Source organism: Pollachius pollachius, assembly GCF_949987615.1.
Source record: "Pollachius pollachius genome assembly, chromosome: 7".
Taxonomy (NCBI): Eukaryota; Metazoa; Chordata; class Actinopteri; order Gadiformes; family Gadidae; genus Pollachius; species Pollachius pollachius.
Window position 1 is genome coordinate 23,548,885 of NC_136940.1, and position 22,957 is coordinate 23,571,841.

The 22,957-nt window shown below is 44.9% G+C and overlaps 2 protein-coding genes across 2 annotated transcripts; one reads left to right on the plus strand and one right to left on the minus strand.

The window, feature by feature from the left end:
* Positions 1-133: 133 nt before the first annotated feature.
* On the plus strand, positions 134-11,124 carry mef2b (myocyte enhancer factor 2b; the record flags this gene model as incomplete). The annotated part of the gene is made up of 9 exons (XM_079740635.1): positions 134-257; positions 5,186-5,265; positions 5,794-5,997; positions 7,325-7,462; positions 7,763-7,940; positions 8,907-9,079; positions 9,802-9,928; positions 10,093-10,207; positions 10,794-11,124. The coding sequence occupies exons 2-9, from the start codon at positions 5,212-5,214 to the stop codon at positions 11,122-11,124; spliced, it is 1,320 nt and encodes a 439-aa protein (XP_079596761.1). The 5' UTR covers positions 134-257; positions 5,186-5,211.
* Positions 11,125-14,779: 3,655 nt separating this feature from the next.
* tmem161a (transmembrane protein 161A) lies at positions 14,780-20,746 on the minus strand. Its single transcript, XM_079740439.1, has 11 exons — positions 20,637-20,746; positions 19,987-20,090; positions 19,707-19,790; positions 19,427-19,518; positions 19,137-19,293; positions 18,474-18,689; positions 17,814-17,957; positions 17,349-17,462; positions 16,843-17,017; positions 16,505-16,601; positions 14,780-16,199 (listed from the first exon to the last, which is right to left on the minus strand). Exons 1-11 carry the CDS (start codon positions 20,637-20,639, stop codon positions 15,892-15,894), a joined length of 1,494 nt encoding a protein of 497 aa, XP_079596565.1. The 5' UTR covers positions 20,640-20,746; the 3' UTR covers positions 14,780-15,891.
* Between the last annotated feature and the right edge of the window lie 2,211 nt (positions 20,747-22,957).

Consider the following 22,957-nt stretch of genomic DNA (forward strand, 5'->3'; position numbering starts at 1 on the left):
CGGGCTCTAGAACTGGGCTGCAGTCCAGCTGTTGCTGCTGCTGCTGCCGCGCGCTCGTTTGGAGAGAGGAGCGCTCCGACCCCTCGCGCGCATCAGGTGAACATATCCTCATCTTTCACTAACGGGTCCAATTAAAAAGACGAGAACCGGTAGGGAGAAAACCAATCGGAAAAGAGATCCTCATACTTTTCGTGTGACCATAAGACAAACGAAGAGTTGAGTATAAAAAAGACCAGAGGATCCACGTCAAATTACAGGTGAGATCCATTTTTTTGTGTTTATTACAGTCACCTATTGCAGTTTATTGTGTTAGAATCAAGTCAAGTCAAGGTTGTTCACTTTTTGTTTTCCGTGGTGTTAACATGCATGTGCTATTGAAAGTAACACATCATTGAAGTTAATTTAGTCAAGGATGCTTGGTAACTTGGGGACAGATTGGCTATTCTTAGCTAAACTATTTTGAATGACGTCAGCAATTTATTAATTATCTGCAAATATCTCAAAGCAGTGTATTTTTAACATTTAATTTATTGTGCTAAATACGCACTCAAGTCAACAATATTGCCTATTTTGGCTCAGACACAGCAAGTGTATCAGAATGGGAACCGGACACTAACATGAATTGCTTTAAGATAGTCTGCCCTCTCAACAGGACAGCTCCTTCTCAGAGAAGCAATTATTTTACTCAATGTCAACATGCATGCATAAATGTTTCACTTTAGTTTGTATTTTTTTTTATCAAGTTTAAAACAAAGAGGCAGAGAACAAGCAGACATACAGACAGACATACAGACATACGGACAGACAGACAGACAGACAGACAGACAGACAGACAGACAGACAGACAGACAGACAGACATATCGTGGTGGATCAGCTTACTTTGAAATAGAGTCAGTAACTGAATACATAAACACAAAACATACAGGGCATCTAGATAACGCAGGCATGAAATAAGCAAATGGGACCATTGACCGGAATGTAAGTTAAAATGATTCATGCTTGCCAACTTGCTTGGCTGAGTGCCACGTCAATAACATGTACATTACCAGATCATCAAGGAGCTATTAACAAAACAGATTTATGACTATAGTCTTGACGACAAATGCACGCAAGAGACAATGGGTCTGATGCGGGGAAATGCTGGATTTATTCTGGGAAACGTCAGTATATTGTCCTTTGACGCTTGAATAAAACCTACTTTTTATAGAATGATCAGGTGTTCCACTCATGTCTATGTTGCGGCCCTGGCGCCATCACAAATATGAGGGCAATTCAATTATCCCCTGTTAAAATTAGAGAAATATCCACACACCATTGCTCTTCAAAGTCTCAGCAAACCATGAACTGTCTGACCTCGAGGATGAGAGAGACACAGAGAGAGAATGACAGAGAGAGAGTCTGACAGAGAGACAGAGAGAGAGGGAGTCTCACATAGTCATTCTTCTGAATTTAAATTGTCGAAGACTGTTAAGGTGGGTGAGCAAATAAATCCTCAACAGTTTATTTTATAGTAATATATTATAATATTTTGGGCTATTTTACTCTGAAGTAATATGGTGTAGTGTTACACTGTACGTGTTTCTTGTAAAGTCCTCCTATTTTAAAAAACAGGAAACTAAAATGTTGATGTGTAAACGTTCAAATTTCTGTACCAGAGTATGACGTAGCTCATGCAGATATGATTATGTTCCATCTCTGGAGGTCTTGGTTGTATTTCTGCTGCGAACAAAGGTGATGAGACACTGAACGGCACTGAGCATTAGTCAGGTGACGGCCATGTCCCCAGAGATCTGCCACTAGCTAATACTGCTTCATCATTGCTACAAACTCATCTTATCCAGGCTTTAGATTTAAAAACATGTATTTCATTTGATGGACTTTTATCCATATCCATATATTTACAAGACACAAGAAACATAATGACTGATCAAAGGAAATGCTGCATTGATTGACGCACGATTTACAAAAACACATTTTTGTACCCCATTACATCACGTTGTTTGACAATATAAAGCAATCAGGATCAAACAATATGTTACTGCGGACAGCTATTTTAAAGGGGGGTCTTATTGACGGGCCACACGTCATCCATTAGATCAGTGTTCCCAATGGAGAACATCAACATTCAACCCGTGCTGGGGACGTATCAAATCCGCAGCATCGCAGTGGATGGTGTCGTGTCGTGCCTCGACACGTCAGCCTGACAGAACTGTAGCAATGGCTAAACATCTCTGTGGCTTCTCACTAGCAGCAACACCGCCCATAACTCCTGTGTTTGTGTGGCAGCACTCGCTACGTGTTGTCACAGGGCCGTCCCCGGTGGATACAGGGAAAGATCCGGCTCCTCAGAGATCACAAGGCGAGCGGGGGATCTCTGCCTTAAGTGGCCACACTACTGTTTGTGTCTGTTTTGGTTTTTCCAGCGTCTAGCCTCTGGGAAGGGGCCCGCAGGTGGCTGGGGAGGTATTACCCTATGGAAACGGCAGGCCCCGGTGGGTGAGGTGTGTGAATGTGTGCAAGGATTGCATTGTTACAGGATGTGTGGCTATGATTCTACCATCGATGCCAGTCTTGATCCCAACGTGCAGGGAGGCTCGACGCCTGATAGAGGGGAGAGAAGGGGGTGGTCTGCAGACGATGAGGGTATCAGGGCGACCAGAGGTCAGGTCCCCCTGATAGTCTCTGTTCACGGATCGCACGCAGCAGTGGACGTATGGACGCAGCGTTATATCCTGTGACAAACTCAACTGTGTATGTTCTCTGCTACTTCTTTGTGTTAAGATGGAACGCAAGAACCGCAGAGTCTTGACGCAAGCCCATTGGTTGGGAGTGCAGCTATATCTGACCTGGTATCCAGACAGTGACTTGTTGGCTGATGGCGATGCTGGTTTCGCTTGTGTGGGAAAGGAACTCCATTAGAGACATAAAGATCTTTCAGCACTTGTCTTCTCCTTTTTTTTCTGTTTTTCTTTTGTGCATATCTCCCAGTTCCATCTCCTCAAGACCAACACTTTGTGCTTTGTAGCGTGAAATTCAGAATGTGTGCGTTTTCTCACCTCGGTCAGCGAGCGATGCCGCCGTTTCATGGAACAGACGCGGAAAATGGTTCAAGCTACGCCTCCTTTTTCAATTAAAACGAAATGAAACGATTATTAATAATACAATGATCAATTATCTAGCAATATAGTAATATTATATATAATCATTTAATAATTTATAATACTACTACTACTTAATAATTATAAAAAAAAAGTATCCACAGATACACTGTGAATACCTAAGTATAATGCTGCTTCTACAACGACTACTTATTCTACTAATAATAGCAATCCTAACAATAATCAAAATCAAATTCCTAATGATCATAATAATCATAACAACGATTTATGACTTCATTCGTTTATGAGTGCGCCTGTGGATGTTAACAGAGTCAACGCTGTCCTTGCACCATTCGTATGAGGGGGCCCAATATGGGGGAATATTAGTACTTTATAAGGTAAAACTAGAGTCTATGTGGGGGGGGGGATCCTGTAGAAAGGGCCCAGATGTCTGTGTGGCGAGTGTGGGCCGGGGGTGGCCGGGTACTCTGGGGGTCATGGGAAGACGGGCGCGACATCCTCTCCTCTGCCACCACGAGTAGGTCAGGGAGCTAAATATAGACCCGGGTCGCTGATGTTCTCCTTGGAAGAGGGGAAAACCACAGAAAACTCTCTCCGTCTCGAATACCGTGCACACAGTTCGGTCAGACCCCCACTTGACTTATAGCATTCAGACTGCCCGGGGAATGTAGAGAATCAAGGAAGGGCCGAAAAAAGGAAGAGGTTCATAAATTAGCCTCCGTTGTTTTATTCATAGGATCGTTTTTATTGTCAATTTGGGGCCATTTAGTTTGCAAACAGTAGTCAACACAGCCGATAAACAACATAAAATAAATAAAAATCATAAAAACATAAATACATATAACATACAGTAGATGTCATCCTGACAGTGTGTGTGCAATAGCAGCTAGGCCTAAAGCTTGTTAAAAAACCCAACAGCTAAAGGAACTAAAGATCTCAGATATCTATTTGATTTGGCCCTCCTATTGAAAGTGCACCTAACTTGTGAGTTGTATTGAGTTGTACTTGACTTCATGTCATGGAGTACAAGAACCAGCGCGTTAGCATCCCCACCTCCAGGGAGGCCGGTTATCCGCAGGCCCAACCGCTGAACGCTATCTCTGTGGCGTTACATGCTCCCGTCTCTCCTTTATTGTGTCATACGGGCCGTTCCGTAATCACTGACATGTGAATGGCTTACAAAGGCAAATAAATGAGGCTCTTTTGTACATACATGACTGCATCCGCCTCAACACTACCCCTTACCCACATATCTGTGTCTCTGACCTGGCTGAAACATGGGAGAGGAGTGGGTGGTTATCTTAAACTTTCAACCGTTCCCGTCGTCTTTCAGAAACCAAAACATTTTTTTTCCCGCTTCCACTGCACTCACACACACTCAGTTCACATTTTTTTCTTCAACATGGCTGCTTCTACCTTTAAAAGGAGCTACTGTGTGTATTTTTAACCCCGCCTCCCCCAACCCCTCCAAGTCCCCCGAGGGCCCGGGTGGGGTGGCTCTGAGCCGCGGCGGTGCTGGCCTTGGGGTAACCCAGACGGCGCAGGGGGGTGGCGGGTGGTGCTAGGGGCCGAGAGCGTTAGGCTGTGAGGACTGCTGGCAAGGATGGGGGGCCAAACTAACTTTAGACCCCACTGCTCCAGGGGGGTAAAAATAAACCCCAGCCGGGAGAGAGAGGCCGGGCCTGAAGTGACCAAGCGAAGAATGCACTTATTTTGAAATTTCGTTTTACACATTTGTGTATGTTTTCTTTTTTGTGACTATAATATGACGCATGATTGAAGATTAACAGTGCTGTGTTGGTAATGGCTATAAATGAAGTAACATTGTAAGATAAAACACAGTGACAATCTTCATTAAAGATTGTAGCTAGAATGATAAAACAAGTAACTGAAATTAAACATATGTATAATTACGTTTACCCTAAATAGGCCCAAAGGAGAAGACCTTAAATTCCAGGAAAATTTTTCATGTGACTGAATGTTCAATGCAGTAGTAAATATTTGCATAACTGAATATAATAATGTCTAACAACTTCCGTTAATTTTGTTGTACCTCTTTTTACAGTCTTTATAGTTTAAAAGCCTGACAAGATGGGGCGAAAGAAAATTCAAATTTCTCGCATTTTGGACCAGAGAAATAGACAGGTAGGCACACATGAAGCACAACTGTTACACTTAACATTTGAGTTCAACATAGCATTAATTGTCATATTTTATATGAATACAGCTAGTGTCTTTCATGATTGGATCTATTAATTACCTTACCTGATTAACATTATGGCCTTAGTCACCATGCAGACTTTTTTTCACATCTCACCACATTGATTGCTTTTTATGGTCAGCTCCATCTATATATATATATATATATATATATATATATATATATATTCATACTTCTCTTAATAGTGTTGGGGGATGTGTCTCAGATGTTGTAAAACTATAACTAATAGTTAATAAACCTAAGAGAGATACATAGTTAACGAGAAAAATAAATTGACAAATATTTGTATCATGTTTTGCCGTAGTTTTTTGTAAAAAATCGGATGCAAAAAAAAGTTACAAGAAAGATATATACAACGAAACCCAACGTATGACGACATCATAACACAATTAACATCAACCTTTATTATGAGCGACGTCTTCACGAGCCAGACGCCTTCCTCTGGCCCGCAGGTGACCTTCACCAAGCGCAAGTTCGGCCTGATGAAGAAGGCGTACGAGCTGAGCGTGCTGTGCGACTGCGAGATCGCCCTGATCATCTTCAACAGCACCAACCGCCTCTTCCAGTACGCCAGCACTGACATGGACAAGGTGCTGCTGAAATACACTGAGTACAGCGAGCCTCACGAGAGTCGCACCAACACAGACATCATGGAGGTAAAGCCGCCCTCCAGAACAACGTTTATATTAATGGAAGCGATGTGCAGGCATGTATGTCAACAGGAGGAGGGCAACCGCTTCACAAAGGGGGGAGCATATAATAAACACTAAGAATATAATTATTGCAGCACAAAATATATTGTTTGAGGAGGTAGAATCTATCGGAGTTATCTTTAATAGAGCTGTGCAAATGGTATTATGGAAGTCGGGCAAAACGAGCCGCGCTTAAGATGCAAATGCAAAGTAAATACGGCGACCTCTGTACGGTACAACGACCTCTGTGTAAACAAATGCATTGTGGTGGATGCTTTTAAAGCATCAAAGCATCTTACGAAGCGACCATGACTGCTGACCATCCCAGCACGGGTTGACCCCCTGACCCTAATGCCATCCATGCAATAGTGGAGCCACACAGAATCCCCATGTTGTGGTTGATAACCCACTACTGACCTTTAGGATGACCTCTTATCTGGCACGACTTGCAGTGAATTGGAACCCGTGTCTTGGATCAGGGGGTTTACAGGACGGGGGGGCAGGCCTCTTGCACACGGACACCTTTGATGGACGTGGCGTTCAGAGGCGAAAGCTTTCAGCGGGGAGAGGAACACCCGTTAGCCGCTTACCAGCCTTTCTCAAACAGCCTTCAGCCCGGGCCCAGTGGAGCCTGACCCCTGGCCTCCGGAAGCCACTTAGACCTCCATAAATAAGTGGGAATACTTGAATGGACTTGAATTGACAAATGAACATGCATTGCTGAATCGAGTGGATGTCGATGGTCTGTTCAATCCTTTTTGTGATGTGTTGTGTAGATTACGATGGTGCAACCAACGTGAAGCTCATGTTCAAACAGTTATTAATCGATTACATTTACGTTTAGGGCATTTGGCAGACGCTTTTATCCAAAGCAACTTACAAAAAGCACATTTGCCAGAAGAAAGAGAAACAATATATATCGCTGTCGGTACAGTAAGGATGTTCACAGAACCAAGTGCAAAGCACTGTTAACCCATTCCATGTATACAACAAAAAGCTAAGATAAGATGCTGCACAACAAACTCTTATAACTATCACTAACTGTAAAGTACGACAAACAATAAGTGGGTACATTAAGTGCCAGGACGAACCAGACACAATAAGTGGGAGGGATGGGAGGGGGTGGCTATAAAGTGTTGAGGTAAACTCTGAACAATCAATCGATACACCTTATCATTCTGGTAGAAGCAGCTACTCTGCAGCCCAACCCCTGCCTTCAGCCGGCGCTCCACCGGCCCGTCCTGTGTGGTGTGTCTGTAAACGTTGTTCTGTTGATGCCCCCCCGCGACAGACGCTGCGTCGGAAAGGCCTGGGCCTGGAGGCGGCGGAGCTTGAGAGCGAGGAGAGCGTGCAGGCGGCATCGGCCCTCGCAGAGAAATACCCCCTGAGCGAAGGCATGGACCTCTCTGTGTCACGCCAGCGCTACTTTGTGAGTCAAAACACACTTCTGCAAAAAAGAAATGCCACATGCACACAAAAACATACACGCTCGCGAGCGCACACACACACATTCGTGAGCGTGCACACTAACACAGACACACACTTTTGAACGCCACAAATGGGAAGAAGCTTTTATTACTTATAAATAATGCATACATATGTTTCGATCCATATGGGCTCTGTTCACCTCAGTCTAAATAGCTCCTGAATCCTAGAGAGCACCTGCCATGTTGTTAACCATACTCAATCCAAGTCAAAGTAGGCTTACTGGTTTGTTTGGTGTTCCCAGTCCCCCTCCCTGCTCACTCAGGAGTCCCAGTTCCTGTTGTCGGGAGGCTGTGAGAACGGCTTCTCCAACGCCTCCAGCATGGGCCTGTCCCACAGACCCCAAGACTTCAAGCCCCTGGGGCCCAGGCCCACCTCCGCCGGCCCCCACCCACACACCCCCTTCATGGCCCCCCAACCAGGTGAGAACCAGCAGAGAGGACCCTCCCACGCAGGAGGGTCCATCCCATACAGTCAGTTTTAATCTGAAGAACTAAAGATTACATGAAAAATGATTGCATGCACAATGGTGCAACACTCTCAAGGAGTCTCTATGACATTACTGCTAAGGCATTAAAAAAATAATGAATTCCCAAATGATAGAACTTTACATTTTTGGAAACTAAGATTTAGGGGCATTTGAAATGTGAGGTCAATGAGAAATAGAGAAATAGATATCTGCATGAACTGATAAGCAAGCTGTTAACTCACAGGATCTACGTGTGTGTGTGTGTGTGTGTGTGTGTGTGTGTGTGTGTGTGTCTCTGTCTGTGTGTGTCTGTCTGTGTGTGTTTGTTGGGCATTTTGGGCTTGGGGTTTTGTGAAACCTACTCAGCAATCAGTTCTGTGGTTTTTGCACAGAACTGTATAGCACCTGCTACAGCGCCTCTCCTCACTATAACTATAAGTAGAAGTGTGGTGTGGCCTGAAGCTATGGTCATTTGACTCTTAGCAGCCATAGATAAGAAACAGTGTGGTCTTCTCAATGGCTTCTTTATTGGCGCATTTTTGCTTTGTACTTTCCGTGTGTTCAATCCCAGGCGCGTTTGTTCAGCTCCTCAAATCATTTGATCATCTACTCCACTAAATGAATATTATTGTAGCTACAATACTAATATTGAACTAGCGAACGAAACGCCAGCTGTCCAACAGAGATGAGATCTGACGGTCAGCCCAAAAGGAGAAGTCGTGTTTCGCTGCAGATGGAGGGAGAGACGGGAGGGCGGTGTGTGTGTGTGTGCTTGTGTGTGTGTGTGTGTGTGTGTGTGTGTGTGTGTGTGTGTGTGTGTGTGTGTGAGTGTGCACCGTGCAAAAGAGAGAAGGGAAACAAACGTCCTGGTAACCACAGGCTCGTCTCTCACTTCCTGCCTCCCTCCTCTCATCTGTAGGTGGGGGCTACTCCCATGTGTTCTCCCATGGCAACCTGCAGGCCAGGCCCCGGGAGCCCAAGACGCCCCCCCCCCAGGTGCACCTGGGAGAGGGTGCCCGCGGTGACGTCGGCGGCGGTGGCGGCAGCGGCCTGGGAAACATGGGCGGGGCTTGCACAAACCTCAGCTCGTCGGTGAGACCCTCACAGCTGGCAAAAAAACAACAACACCTAAGGTCTTCTGCGTCTGAAGGCCGACGGGACTATTTATACCGTTTTGGTCGATGCTGTTGTCCAAAGAGAATCTGGATTGAGTTCTTTCAGATACATCAATTCATAGGGCATTAAGGAACATTAAGGGCCTTTGGGTTCGTCGTACTCAAGGATAGCCTAGAAGTAGGCTGCAGGCACTGGGGGAATCGAACCCAGGACCTCTTTGGAGAGTCTGGGAGTCCAACACACACGCCACTATCTATACTATATCCAGGCCCAAGGATAGTGCTTATGGTCAGACCGTTCAAAATACATACCTTACCATAGCCACATCATACATTATGTCCCTTCTAACAGGGTTAAATGCAGCTCTTCTTCAAACCCCTCCTCCCTGACTGAGTTCCTATTCCTTCTCCTCGTCCTCCTCCTGCACATCCCGCCGTGTTTACTTTGCATTTGAAGCTTAGGCGCAGCTCTCGTTGTGCCCGACTGCCGTGATACCATTTGCACAGCTCTATCATGAATAACTCCCATAGATTCTACCTCAACCAATACATTTTGTGCTGCATTTATTGTATTCTTAGTGTTGCGTTTATTATATGCTCCCGCTTTGTGAAGCCTTTACATTTCTTTCATTAATATAAAGTCTAATTTAATTCTTGAACTGTTGTTGTTGTTCTTCTTCTTCTCCAATTTCCTTTCAGAGAGGCTTCTTGTACCAGGGCTTGCATGCCGGCAACTCCATGGTGTCCATGGGCAAGGCAGGGCTGCTGGGCCACAGCCTGGGTGCGTACGGTCTCCCCTCCCCCGGACCGTCCGCCATGCAGACCGGTACGTCCGCCCACGCCCCCCCTCTCAGCTCCAGAGTCCGTTCAAAACGTCAAAACGGCCGGGGTTCGACGAGACGGTGTATTGTAACACCGATGTCGTCAGAAGAAGCGGGTGCTTGCTTGCGGCGGGTGCTGATCTTTTGCCTGTGCCGTGTGCTCCCCCAGAGTACAGCCCCAGCGGGTTCCCCCACCCCGCGAGTCTGCAGCGGGGGACCATGCACGGCTGGCAGAGCATGCAGCAGCCCCTGCAAGAGCCATCAGGGCTCCACATCAGCCCAGGGTAAGAGCTCGGAATACCCCGGAGAAGAGGTGCAGAAAACGTATTTATAAAATATAGAAAACATGTAGAAAACATGTAGAAAACATGTAGAAGATATAAGGAAAACATGTAGAAAACATATCGAAACCATGTAGAAAACAGATACGTGGAAAAAAAATATGTTCATTTGCATCTGCGTGCCCCTGGGGAACCCTGTCTCCCTCTGTGGGTTGCATTAGGTATTGTGTGACATTATGGATTATTATCATTTTGTGATGAAGGGTATTTTGCTCTGACAGTGGTCCTGTCTTGCTGGGGTGGTGGAGCCTGGCTTTAACACTGGGTGTTGGGTTTGGTGCACACTCCCAGGGTATTGCTATGCTATGGAAGCATGCGACCACCAGATGGCCTGTTGAGGCATAGATTTACTAGGTGACCTATAGGGGGCGATATAAATCAGGCTGATACAGGAGTCCGAGTGAATGAGGCAGAAATCAAGTGATCAAGTTCACTATTTATAGCAGCGAGACGCTCACACCAGACCATCCAGCTTTAAAGCCATCCTTTTCCTTGAATCAACATCAACTGTTATGTGTATCCTTCCCAGACTCTCGGACGGAGGGTGCTACTTCCCCTCCCAGACCTCCGTCCAGACCTCCCCCCCTTTGCTCTCCCTGAACCTCAGCATCAAGTCGGAGCGCACCTCTCCGGAGCACAGCTCCTCCTCCCCCACCTCTCCGGCCCTCCAGCACCACTTCAGGCAGCCGTCCCCCGCGGGCGGCTCCGCCTGCCACAGCCCGCCGGAGGCCTACGGGGCCGGCGACGGAAAAGAATTTCCCAGAGGTGGATACCCCGAGGTCGGCCGGCAACTGGGAGACGAGGGGAAAGAGATGCCGTTTCCCAGGCAATTAGTGACCACGGACGGCTGGCCGAGATAGCGGCGGCCGTAGGAAACATCACCATCGCATTCGGCCCAGGTCTGAAGCACACACAAACACACGCACATGCACATGCGCACACACACACACACGCACACACACACACACACACACACACACACACACACACACACACACACACACACACACACACACACTCACGCACGCAGAAGCACACGCACGCACACACACACACGCACACACACTCACGCACGCAGAAGCACACGCACGCACACACACACACACACACACACACACACACACACGCACACACGCACAGGGAATATAGATCCCATGGTTAAGAGTCTCTGTGTGTCCTCTGATGTAGAGCAGGTCTCTGCTGGTTCATAAACAACTTTAAGTGCATCTCTGATTAACCCTGAGGTGATGCATGGAAGCAAGTGTTTTTGTTTGGTTTGGCTTCGGGTTTTATGAGTCAAAATTCATTGTATTTTCTTTTTATATACAACTTATATTGCGAGCACCACAGGAACAGCAAAGCCAAACCCGGGGGATGTTTTGGTTTATGCGTTGTTAGATCAAATAAAAACAAGGAGAAAGCTTTTTATGCTGTGGCCATTCAAACACTGATTCAAAACAATAAGTAGAAAACGACCGGGAGGTAGAGTGGAAACCAGAATGAGATAAATGATCAGTCGCTGGATCCTGGTCATCTATATATAGTTTGATGAGTCTCATCTATTTATAGTTTACACGCCTTAAGTTCTTTTTACTTCAAACAAACAACTATAATGATAGAAAACGTGGACATTGATTACAGTTTGTATTTGGAGAATTAAGATAAAAGTGCCTTTATTAAGCTTAATCAGACCTTTTTTGTTTGTTGATATGTCATCCAGATGGTTTTTATTTTTAATTTTCCCCTTTCAATTAAAAGGTTATTTGTGTACAACTAAAGCATTGATAATATATACATATCTGGTCACATGTATATTGATTTGTATATTTTGTGTTCAATTTGATACAATGAATGTATTTGACTTACAAATGTTTGCCCTTTATTGATTTTGCCAAGCCCCTTAATGATATATGATTATTTTTAACTAGCTACAGCTTTAATTGTCTTTTATCTCAATATATGCTATGCTAGAGGTGTGTGTCTTTTTGTTTTGGGTGAAAAAATTAGATATTTTGTTTTTTGGTTTTATAATGAACAGATCTCAAAACATGATATCATGTGATGCATTACGATATGCGCTAGTTTGGTCAATAAAAGATCTTAATTTTCCCAATGAGTTTGTATGTAACTGTGTGAGCCTGTGATTATTATTTCTTCAGCTTGATTTTACCAAGAGAGCCTTTTGAAATTAATTCTTATTATTCTAAAACAATTTAATTTACGTACGTTGCCCACACGGGGGCGGCCTAGTTTATGTTATGCTTGCTGAAAGGAGAAAACGGGAACAGAAAATATGGCCTTGATCGTGTGTGCAGTTCTACCTTGACAGAAGGACCTAGGAAAATACATTTCAACCAGATACTATCAAGAAGACTTGATAGACTAAAGAACACTTTATTTGATTTCTGCATGAACAACAATGTTTAACTTGGATTCGGATGTGTAGAGCGCTGAAACCTCGACAAGTCAGACTTGAAGCTAAAAAGGATTTGCAATCCTTGAAAGGGATTTTGAAGTGTAATTATGTTGTGCCTTCTTTAAAATAAACGGTGTTTGATTCGTACACTTGTTTTGGCTGATGTTTGTGATTCAGTGGTCTACTTTATAATGCATCTTTTAGACTGCTAAAATGCCTACCTACTGTTTGGATCTTTTTTTTTTATTTTGAACACACTAGGCTACACAGGAACAAACATCAGCCACTTAAAAACCTCGGTCTCTTCAAAAATGCTGGACTTATTTCATGCCATCATATTCCGCTTTCTTACTAACTACCATTTGTCGTTCATCACAGAAGGGTGTCTCACCGGTGGATAATTTTGCTGAAAACGTTCCTCCATTTTGTTTGGTTCCGTTAAACCTTGACAAACCAATGAGGATACACTTTGAAACCGGAACCAGGACTCCCACTCAGACAGGGGCCCTCAGACAGGGGCCCTCAGACGGTGGCCCTTCAGCCGTAAATGTGGAGAAGGTCCCACAGGGGTCACGTCTGGTCTGGTCCCCTGGGGGCTAGAGGTCCAGTCTAGGAGGCCATGTCTGGCGTCCACATCACACACACACACACACACACACACACACACACACACACACACACACACACACACACACACACACACACACACACACACACACACACTCTCTCTCTTTCTCTCTCTCTCTCTCTCTCTCTCTCTCTCTCTCTCTCTCTCTCTCCCCCTATGTCTCCCTCTCACACGTCCCCATAGAGACTGCCTGGTGGTATGTTTCCCTTGCCGGCTGCAGACCACAGCGCAGACTGGGCTGGCCTCGGGCCTCCAGTGTGGGTACACATGATTCATGAGATTTAATGGATGGGTCAGCGCTGTCACCCTCCACTTAATTAGGCCAGAGTGTCTCCCACAACCAGAGAGTCTGAGCTTTAAAACAATACATTCACACATTGTTTCTGCATTGCACAAAGCTCCATTTTTTCTTTATGGTCATTTGAGGCAGGTTGGTTCACAGAAAAATACTGATTTACAGAAAGCGTTTAACAGTTTCATGTCTAAATAAATTAGTTTTTTTCTATCTAAAGGTAGAATATTACAGTCATTGTACATTGCCATTCAAAAAGAAACGTCAGAAAAACCTATTAAATCTGCAACAGAACCACATATCGATTGTCGCTGTACAAGTATTTTTAATTTCTCTGCAGATTGTTGTTAGACTTTGCCAGCAGTCTTTTGTACTAAATTGGTAGTGCATTACATCTCCTAACTTCTATTTAGCCGTAGTGATATATTCTCTATTACTTGGGTTATGTTTGATCCTGGAAGTCAAACAATATCATTAATTGTACATAATGTTAGCTATGTCAGGCAAAGACCCCACCTTGCCTTGTTTAAAATGTCATCTTCCAACTGCCACATAAAACGGGACTTGAACTGAAGACAACATGCTCAGGCTTGCAAACCTTGGAAAGATGATTGTCAGATTTGGTTCTTATTTCAGGGTTGTTCTGTTATGTTGACTAGCTGCTGATGAATTCAATGCATTGTTATACGTCAAAGCATTTTTAAGGTCTCGTTTAAAACTGCTTTGAAGTCAGACCAATAGTTGGCTATGAAACCTGTGTCTACAGATTCTGGCGTCCACTTTTTGGGGGGAGGGGTTGGTGGATCGGAAATTACAATCCATCACCATCTTAAGCTTGGACCTGCTCCCCAAATGTCTCAGAGAGGCAATGAGTTCAGAGCAATTATCAGAAGAGGGGAACCAACGGCTGCTGGTCTGAGACCACGGCCCAGAGCGACGGCCAGACACTATTGTCATGCATGCGTCTTTTGTCCAATGAAGTGGCGGCGATGAGGGAAGAAAGCCCCTTCATCATCATTCATGGTTCCCACGCTAGACCCCAGACCAGACACAAGCCACGAGATGGGAAAATACTAGTAAATACTTTATTTAAGTCACACAAAAATAAAAACAAATCATACAAAACGTCACAAATGTGTTTACAGCCAAAAGCACACACACACGCGCACACTTAAAAAAACTCTTAAGTTGATGTAAAAGTGTTTATTTTCCCGTCACAGATTAACATGATTTGACTAACATTCCTTCTCAGTCAAGAGAAAAATCTCACAGAAACGAATCAAACAGAACACGCAAATGTACCGCAAAATGATATCCAGTAGCATTTGAAAATAACAAAAAGGTTATTTGCGGCACTATAAATATATAAATAAACCATTTACTCCATTTTTAAATCCATATCAGCCATATCAGTTGACCGATTTATAAGAAATAATTCTGTTTAGGGAGTGTGTTGCAATACACATTTAAAAGTAAAACGTGTGCCAATCAAAAACGTAAAAAGGTAGCAAAACAACGCATCAAATAGGCTGAGCGAATGGGTTTAAGGAGACAAAAACACTTGAGACCTTTCATTCCTAAACGATATGACACAGAAAGGACGGCGGTAACCTAACATCATTTAGAATCCCTGAGATCCCAGGCACTTAAGAAGTCAAAGAGAAAACCCTTGCATTGGACAGGCCCATTTGCTTCGTAATACTTTTGTTATTAGGCAAAAAATGATATTTAGTAGCTTGGATTAATAGGACAGCCACATCCACCGTTTCAATCAGACTCCTGCTGTGGTCTGCTGTGTGTGACGGCGCGGGCTGTGACTGAAATCTGATGGCTGCTTCGTGATTAGTGGTACAGCAACACAACCTAAACTAAAAGCTTTTGAGCACTCATGAAATCGGTGTCATATCGGGACACGAGATCCCTCAAAAATAGACTTTTAAAATGTACAAAGGAGGCAAAGTAGGACATCTTACTTTGCCACACGCTAAATCTCTACGCAGCAGCTAACGGTTAGCGGTCGGCTAACACTGGCATAGGTATATCTCAAACATAAACATGCCGCTCCAAGCTCCTATTAGCGGAAACAACCTTTTCTCTACGGTTAATCCTCGCTGGTGAACCCAGGGGCTGAAGGGAAACCAAAAGCCAGTGTGTCCGGGACATGCCAACGAGGCACACACACACACACACACACACACACACACACACAGCTGCGAGCGCTCCCGGGGGCGAGTCCTCTAGTGGGGGCGTGTCCTCCGGGGGGCGTGTCCCTCCGGGGGGGTGGGGGCTCCTCAGTTCTGCATGAGGTACTGGTGGAAGTAGATGCCGAACAGGGAGCTGATGACCTGGCAGGCGGCCGTCCACCAGGTGAGGAAGGCGAAGAAGCCTCTGAAGAAGAGGGGCGTGAGCACCGCGCGCAGCGCGGCGAAGGCCTCCGTCAGCCGGGCCACCGTGGCCTGGACGTCCTCCTCCGGGTCCTCGGCCCCGTCCTCGTCGTCCTCCAGCCCCACCACCGGCAGCACGGGGGCGGGGGTGGGGATGAAGAGGGCGGGCGTGACCCCGGGGGTCTGGTCGGGGTACAGCCCCCAGGAGAACTCGCCTGGGGGAGGGGAGGGGGGGGGGGGGACCGACCAGAGCAATGGTTGGTTCAGGTAGAAAGGAGGTTGAGACCTTCACAATACACTTGTGGCATGTACGCTTTGATAAGAGATTACGAGTAAAGCTCCGACCTCTTTGATAGGGGAGGGCTTTAAAATGTACGTGTCCTCTATAATATTGTATCTTCCCTCGTATACACAAACGACAATTTTCCGAAATAGGATATTTCCACGACATCGATATCAGACTGTCATGCGACAGTCTGATGGTGGGTGTGAGGGGTTGGAGGGGAGCGGCCGGTCTTACCCAGGGCCTTGAAGGCCAGCGTGGAGAAGAGTATGATCAGGATGGGGATGAGGTACTGCAGGGTGACCACCGTCAGGTAGCAGGACACGCGGGTCACCTGAGAGCAAACGCATTGATCGGGTCATTTTTATGATTTTTCGCGTCTGGATAGATCTGCGGACTGTAGCAAACACTGCTTATCTCTCCATCATACATCTAGGTGGACACGCCCACTTATGACGTCACTAAGGCATAGGGAAGGGGGGAGACTTTCAAACGGCTTGCAACGGCTTATCACACCCACACCTGGTGGCGTGACCTCACTCCTTCATGTTAACACAGTGACGGCCGCTACAGACCTTCCTCTGGATGTCGATGGTGGCGATGCGGCCCGCCTCCTTCTTCATTTGCTCCACCCACTTCTGGGCCAGGTTGAGGTAGGCCTGCAGGTGGTAGCGCGTCAGCAGCAGGCGAATCACACACAGGGTCACGATGACCCACAGACGCACGCTGTCGAAGGCCTCACTGGACACCCTGAGAGAGAGAGAGAGAGAGAGAGAGAGGGGCGACAGCACACAAGATCAGCTCGAGCTGCACAGGAAAGTCTCTCCTGGTTAGGCCTAAAACTTTTAGCAAAGGCCTAACCAGGGACAGGGGTTGCTAATTAGTCTTGACTATAAACCTGTATTAATGGCATCTATTTTATATTTAGTGTGAAACAATGTACAATGTATGTGTTCCTGCTCAATACAACTTCTAAACTAAAGTGTATGGTTAGTACGATGCCAACGATGCTGTTGAATGAACATGGTTGATCCTCCCTAGCAGAGGCTTAACAGTGGGTCCTGTATGTGTGATGACTTACAGTGTGATGGACGTCTTCCCCATCGGTGCGTTGGCCAGGAAGTCTCTGGCGATGGGTTTGATCCACAGAAGAACGATGATCACAGGCGACAGGAAACCTATATGCAGACACATCCTACAGGAAGTAATGGGGATGTTAAATAGGACATGTAACACAATGCTGCGTTCAGTAATGTCATGCAAAAATGCAGACACAAAAAAGTTAATTTTCTTAAATCTGATTAAAGCACCCCAACGATGTGCTCTCATCAACCATGGGGATATCAGGGCTACTTATTATTTTGCCATCATGATTTTCAGATTTAGGGTTAGGAAAACAAAAAGTTGTACTCTTTAGTTTTACTTAAGTTTCAATTCCAACTGAAGTGACTGTTGTGTTGCTCATTTCCAAATCAGAAGTTCTTGAATCCTGAGATCATCAGAACGCAGTGCCACTTGAGTAAACAGTCAGCTGCTGGGTTCTTACTGGATGAGGGGGCGGTTTGAGTAAAGCTGGACAGCGTCCAAATGAGTCTGAGCCAATCGGAGTCCAGGGAAGGCCAACAGAGCACCAATGAAGGCACAGATAGCAGCCAAACCAAGCTTCACTGTGAGTTTGGTTACAGGGATTCTGGTGGGAGAAAAAAATTAAAGAGCATTAGGCGTCAATACAATTTCCTTAATTGTTATATTTTCTTAGTATGTCTTTGTGAAATGGGAATGTAGAGTGATGCGGAGGAACCGTCAATGAATTTTGCTAACCAACCCAATTGCTACCCACCCTGTATCGAGAATTTGGACCATTTACTTTTCAGGCATTAAGCAGATTTCAGAAGAAGGTAAAACATTATATCGCTGTCGGTGCAGTAAAGATGTTCATATAACCAAGTGCAAAGCACTAACAATCACTAGGTTAACCCATTCCCCGTATACAACAAAGCTAGGATAAGATGCTAAGTGCAACTAAGTACTATAACTAAGTACTACATACAATAAGTGTGTACATTAAGTGCCAGGACGCACAACATACAGTAAGTAGGAGGGATGGGAGGGGTTAGGCTTTGCAGAGTCCAGTGTGCCTCTGAACGGGCGACTCTTTTGAGTCTTTTGCGGTAGCTGGTGGACCAAACGTTGAGGATGTACTCACGACCAGTCGGCATAGCCCTGCTGCTTGGCGAACACCTCCAGGTTGTCGAAGGCGCTGGCGAAGCCCGAGTCCAGGCCGAACTCCAGGTAGTCCTCGCGCACCACCAGCACCAGCATGGCCACCAGCAGGGACAGGAAGCCGAAGGCCAGGCACACCGAGCGCTCCCCGCCCTCGTCCGAGCGGAAGTAGTGGCTCATCAGGGTGTGCAGAGACCGCCTGGCGCCTGGCGGTTAAGGTCAAACTCACCCTGGAGGTACTGCATCCACGCACACACATGGTTTTAGTTCATGTTTTATACGCTGATTTTATGGGGTTTTTTTGTACCACCAGAAGTGAGTTTGGTACTTAGTGAGGTCTGTTTGACTTCAATTGGACTTTATACAAACGTATGTGACCATTTAGGACACTCTTTAGATCGATAGCACTGATGATAACCTCCAGGATATCTCCACCTTTTCAACTTTTATATTAACAAATATTAATGCTATCTGTGTGACTCCCTTCATCATTCTTTTTCACACCAAGCGCTAATGTCGTACTCCTATTCAGCAACATTATAATGTTATGCAATATATTATTACGAACATTATATTAACATTACAATGTTAATTTATATAGATTGGGGCGAAGAAGAAACAGAAGGACTGTAGGTTTAAAGGATACAGGGAAAACAGCACGGTGAGGACACACCAGATGGCCCCGATGTTGACCTCTTTGCTGGTGTCCACCACGGTACCATAGATCTCGGTGAACAGGAACACCCCAGCCGCATACAAGGCAAAGTCTATCAACCACTGGTACTCCAGGAAAAAACGCAACACTAGAAACAAAAAGGGTCAGACAAGGAAGTCAGTTCTGAAGGGGATTGAGGGCAGGGAGTCACAGCAAAGTGCAGGGCTCCCATCGAGTCTGAAGGTCACATGGTGCAGGGTAGGAGTGTTTGTTTTGCTAACCAAGCGCGTCAAGGGCATTGACAGGAGTTTTGTCCAGGTGAAGGTCGATGTCTTTTGGCACCGTGAGAGGTTTATTCTCCCCATTCTGTCTCCTAAAGCAGACAAAAGTTTGTTAGTTTAAAGTTTGTTGGGTAAAAGACGGCTCTTGGGAAAACTTTCACTGAGGAAACCAAAACAGCAGCAGATATTTCAATGACCACATGTGAGTAGTGACACACTTGAAGAAGGCTGTGCTACTGCAACACATGGATGTGGTTTCTCCCTTCCCCCCGGGCCTCACCTGTCTCTCTTGCTGGGCTTGGGAATGAGCTTCCCAGCCAGCGCACACAACTCCCCTTCCGAAGGGTGTTTGAACCGGAACAAACTGGAAGACACAGAACAGTGACTTTTGCTTTTAACACTGCAGTAGAAATGTGTGTATGAATCCCTTGTTGATTTCTGTATATATCTATCGATATATGTATATCGGTATATAATGTTTATCAATAGATAGATAGAGGTATCGAGACAGAGACACAGACAGAGAGAGAAAGACAGAGAGACAAAGAGAGAGACATTACCTGCCGTTACAAAGAAGCCAGCGGGCAAAGGAGCAATGGGGTGCCATTCTCTGCATAATACTGGCAGCCAGCAAGCTGACCACCAGCTGAATCCCCATGAGTGCCTATCAAATGAGAATACACCAAAATGGCTTTTAATTTCATCAACAAACATGGTTGGTAAATCTTATGTTTGCAATGGATAGTTGCATAGTTGTTAGTAGTATATACTAACGAGGTGCATTAGCAAATGTTTCATTAAGAGTGATCTCAACCACAAGACACACACATGTCACGCTCTGGCACAGCTGTGGGAACCAGTCAGCTGTGTTGATAGCGACAACACTTTGCTCCTTTGACGAGAGGGATTACCTCTGATTGAGGCGAGAATAAACAGAACGCATGCTAATGATGAAATAACGAAAGAACCCGGTCTGCAGACATGTTAGAAAGCGTCGGTCCGCATTTGAATGGAAGTTAAGACAGTTGCTTTACGTGCTAAATTTAGATGACCAATAGGAGCTGCGAACGTTTCTGCAGGAGCAAGTTAGCTGGCTAGCGTTAGCGACTTCGTTGTAGCATTTTGTGAAAAGGTAGCTTTCTGCTTTTAAATAGGCTTGCTACACCTTTATGGTTGGCATGGTAGCTGTACTCTATCAAGAGTGACTTACCATCTTGAGCGAAGGATTTCAATTCAGAGGACCGTGATTGCCTGCAGTTCCTTCTCATTCATACGCCTTGCCCTGACAGCTGGAGCAGCTAACATGTGTGAGTGTGTCGCATGTACCGGATGTGATCACGGAGCCGCAGGAACCAGCACGGCTGCTGGTTCCTGTAGCAGATGAACTTAATAATAATACTAGTATTCATAACAACGCTACTACCGTTATTACAATACCGTTACTACTAATAATAATATAAGTAATACTAATTTTAGTAAGGGGCTGAAGGGCTAAAGCCTCTTCTCCCTTTTTGTGTATCTTGAATCATCAAATCTTGAGAGATTGTATCCATTTTAGTTTTTTTGTTCCTCTTCCTTTTCTTTTTCAGCTGAATGCCCAATGCCAAATGATATCCCTCTCACAATAATCTCCCTGTAACATGCCCCAACAGAATAAAAAGAAAATGTATGCAAATTCAAAAGATTTAAGTCTGAGGTTTGCATGTTTAGCTCTGAGGTTTGGAACACACACACACAGACACACACACACACACACACACACACACACACACACACACACACACACACACACACACACACACACACACACACAACACACACACACACACTTACACACTTACACACAGCTGTGCAGAAACATTACACATTGTAATGTGTAAATTATTGCATTGTGTTGAGCAATGAGTTTCTGCTAAGTCTAAGCCTTGAGTGGCTGGGGGAATATCTTCAACATAAATTCAAAAACTCAGTCAAGGCCATGATACAGAATGCCTGATCTCTCTGGATGTGCATGACTGTCACTGTCCGCATGAACGCATGCACAAATATGCATACAAAGGCAAAAATACGACACACACACATGCAAACACATGACACATGCACCCATTATACACACACCCACACACATAACGTACACAAACACACTCATGACACACACGTACACACACACATGCACACACACACACACACACACACACACACACACACACACACACACACACACACACACACACCAGTACACTCAGCGGTCTGAACATGCATTATAATGTCAGATCACCGTCTAAGGCCGGTGGCAGTTGGCAGGCCTTTATGCCTCCAGCAGGGCCCGTGATCCACAAACACCATCCACAACGCCTCCATTCCAATCTCCATTCAGATCTGTGTTTAGCATGTGTGTTCATGTCATTTGGGTGGTCCAAGAAGTTGATTAAATGGCCGGTTTCCAGTATTCGGTGTAAAAACCGGCCTCCCGGTGAAGATGTGTTTGAAGCCTTGCCCAGAGACTTTGTGCGTGTGAGCGTGTCGTCTCAATGGTAATACCGACTGGTTGCAAACAGCTGCTTTTTGGGATGAGGCACCAGGGCTCTCTGATGGGAGACGAGGCAGCAAAGAGCAGACATCTGTACACGTCCCCCACCAGGTGGATTCTGTGATGTTCCTCTGAAACTGATATATTTTTTTGTTTTCTTTATCCTGATTGAGAATGCACTGCACAGACTTCATCCATATCCGTTTGTCGTGGGACAATTTAGCTATTACATTTCTATGATTAATTGCAAAATATGCCCTGTTGAATATGATGCATTGGTTAAAAGAGCGCATAACAATATCCGTCTTCCCAATGGGTAACATTAATTTTTCAACAGACAAACAGATTTTGTGCTTTCTATTAGTCTTTGTTACATCAAGGCAGATGTTTAACAATTGGTAAGTTTAAGTTATGGTTCGGCTGAGTCTTGATTGATAACACAAGCTCTACACTAGTTAAGATATCCCAAAAGTCATTCGATGTATTATTCCCTTTCTATGTACTATTTGTTGTAATTTTCTACATTACAATAACAACTTATTTTGTTTTACCATCAATATAGTACTCGTATCAGTTCTAGTATGAATATGATAGTCTCTGAGCACTTCAAAGGCCTTTATATGTTAAGACATATAATATGTGTGTATTTGATAGTGAATATATTTAAGGGTTGAATTGAATACAAATTGTTTTTCTTTATGATGAGCGAATGCTGAGGAGTGCAAATTGTAACAGTTATGCATTTCTCTCCTATTTACTATTTTAATTGTCCTATGTGCTTATAAGTAATATACTATTTCGTTATTGGACCTGTAAACAGTTTAGTCCCACTGAGGCCAAGCACCTTTTTGTCCAAGAGAAACCTGATTTGCAGCGTCACACACTTGCAGAACACGATGTTATATCAGTTCTCAGACTCTATGTCTACCTGTCTAACCTTGGATAATGCGTAGATAATGCATTTGTGTGTCCATTATTATCAAATACACAAAGAAAAGTCA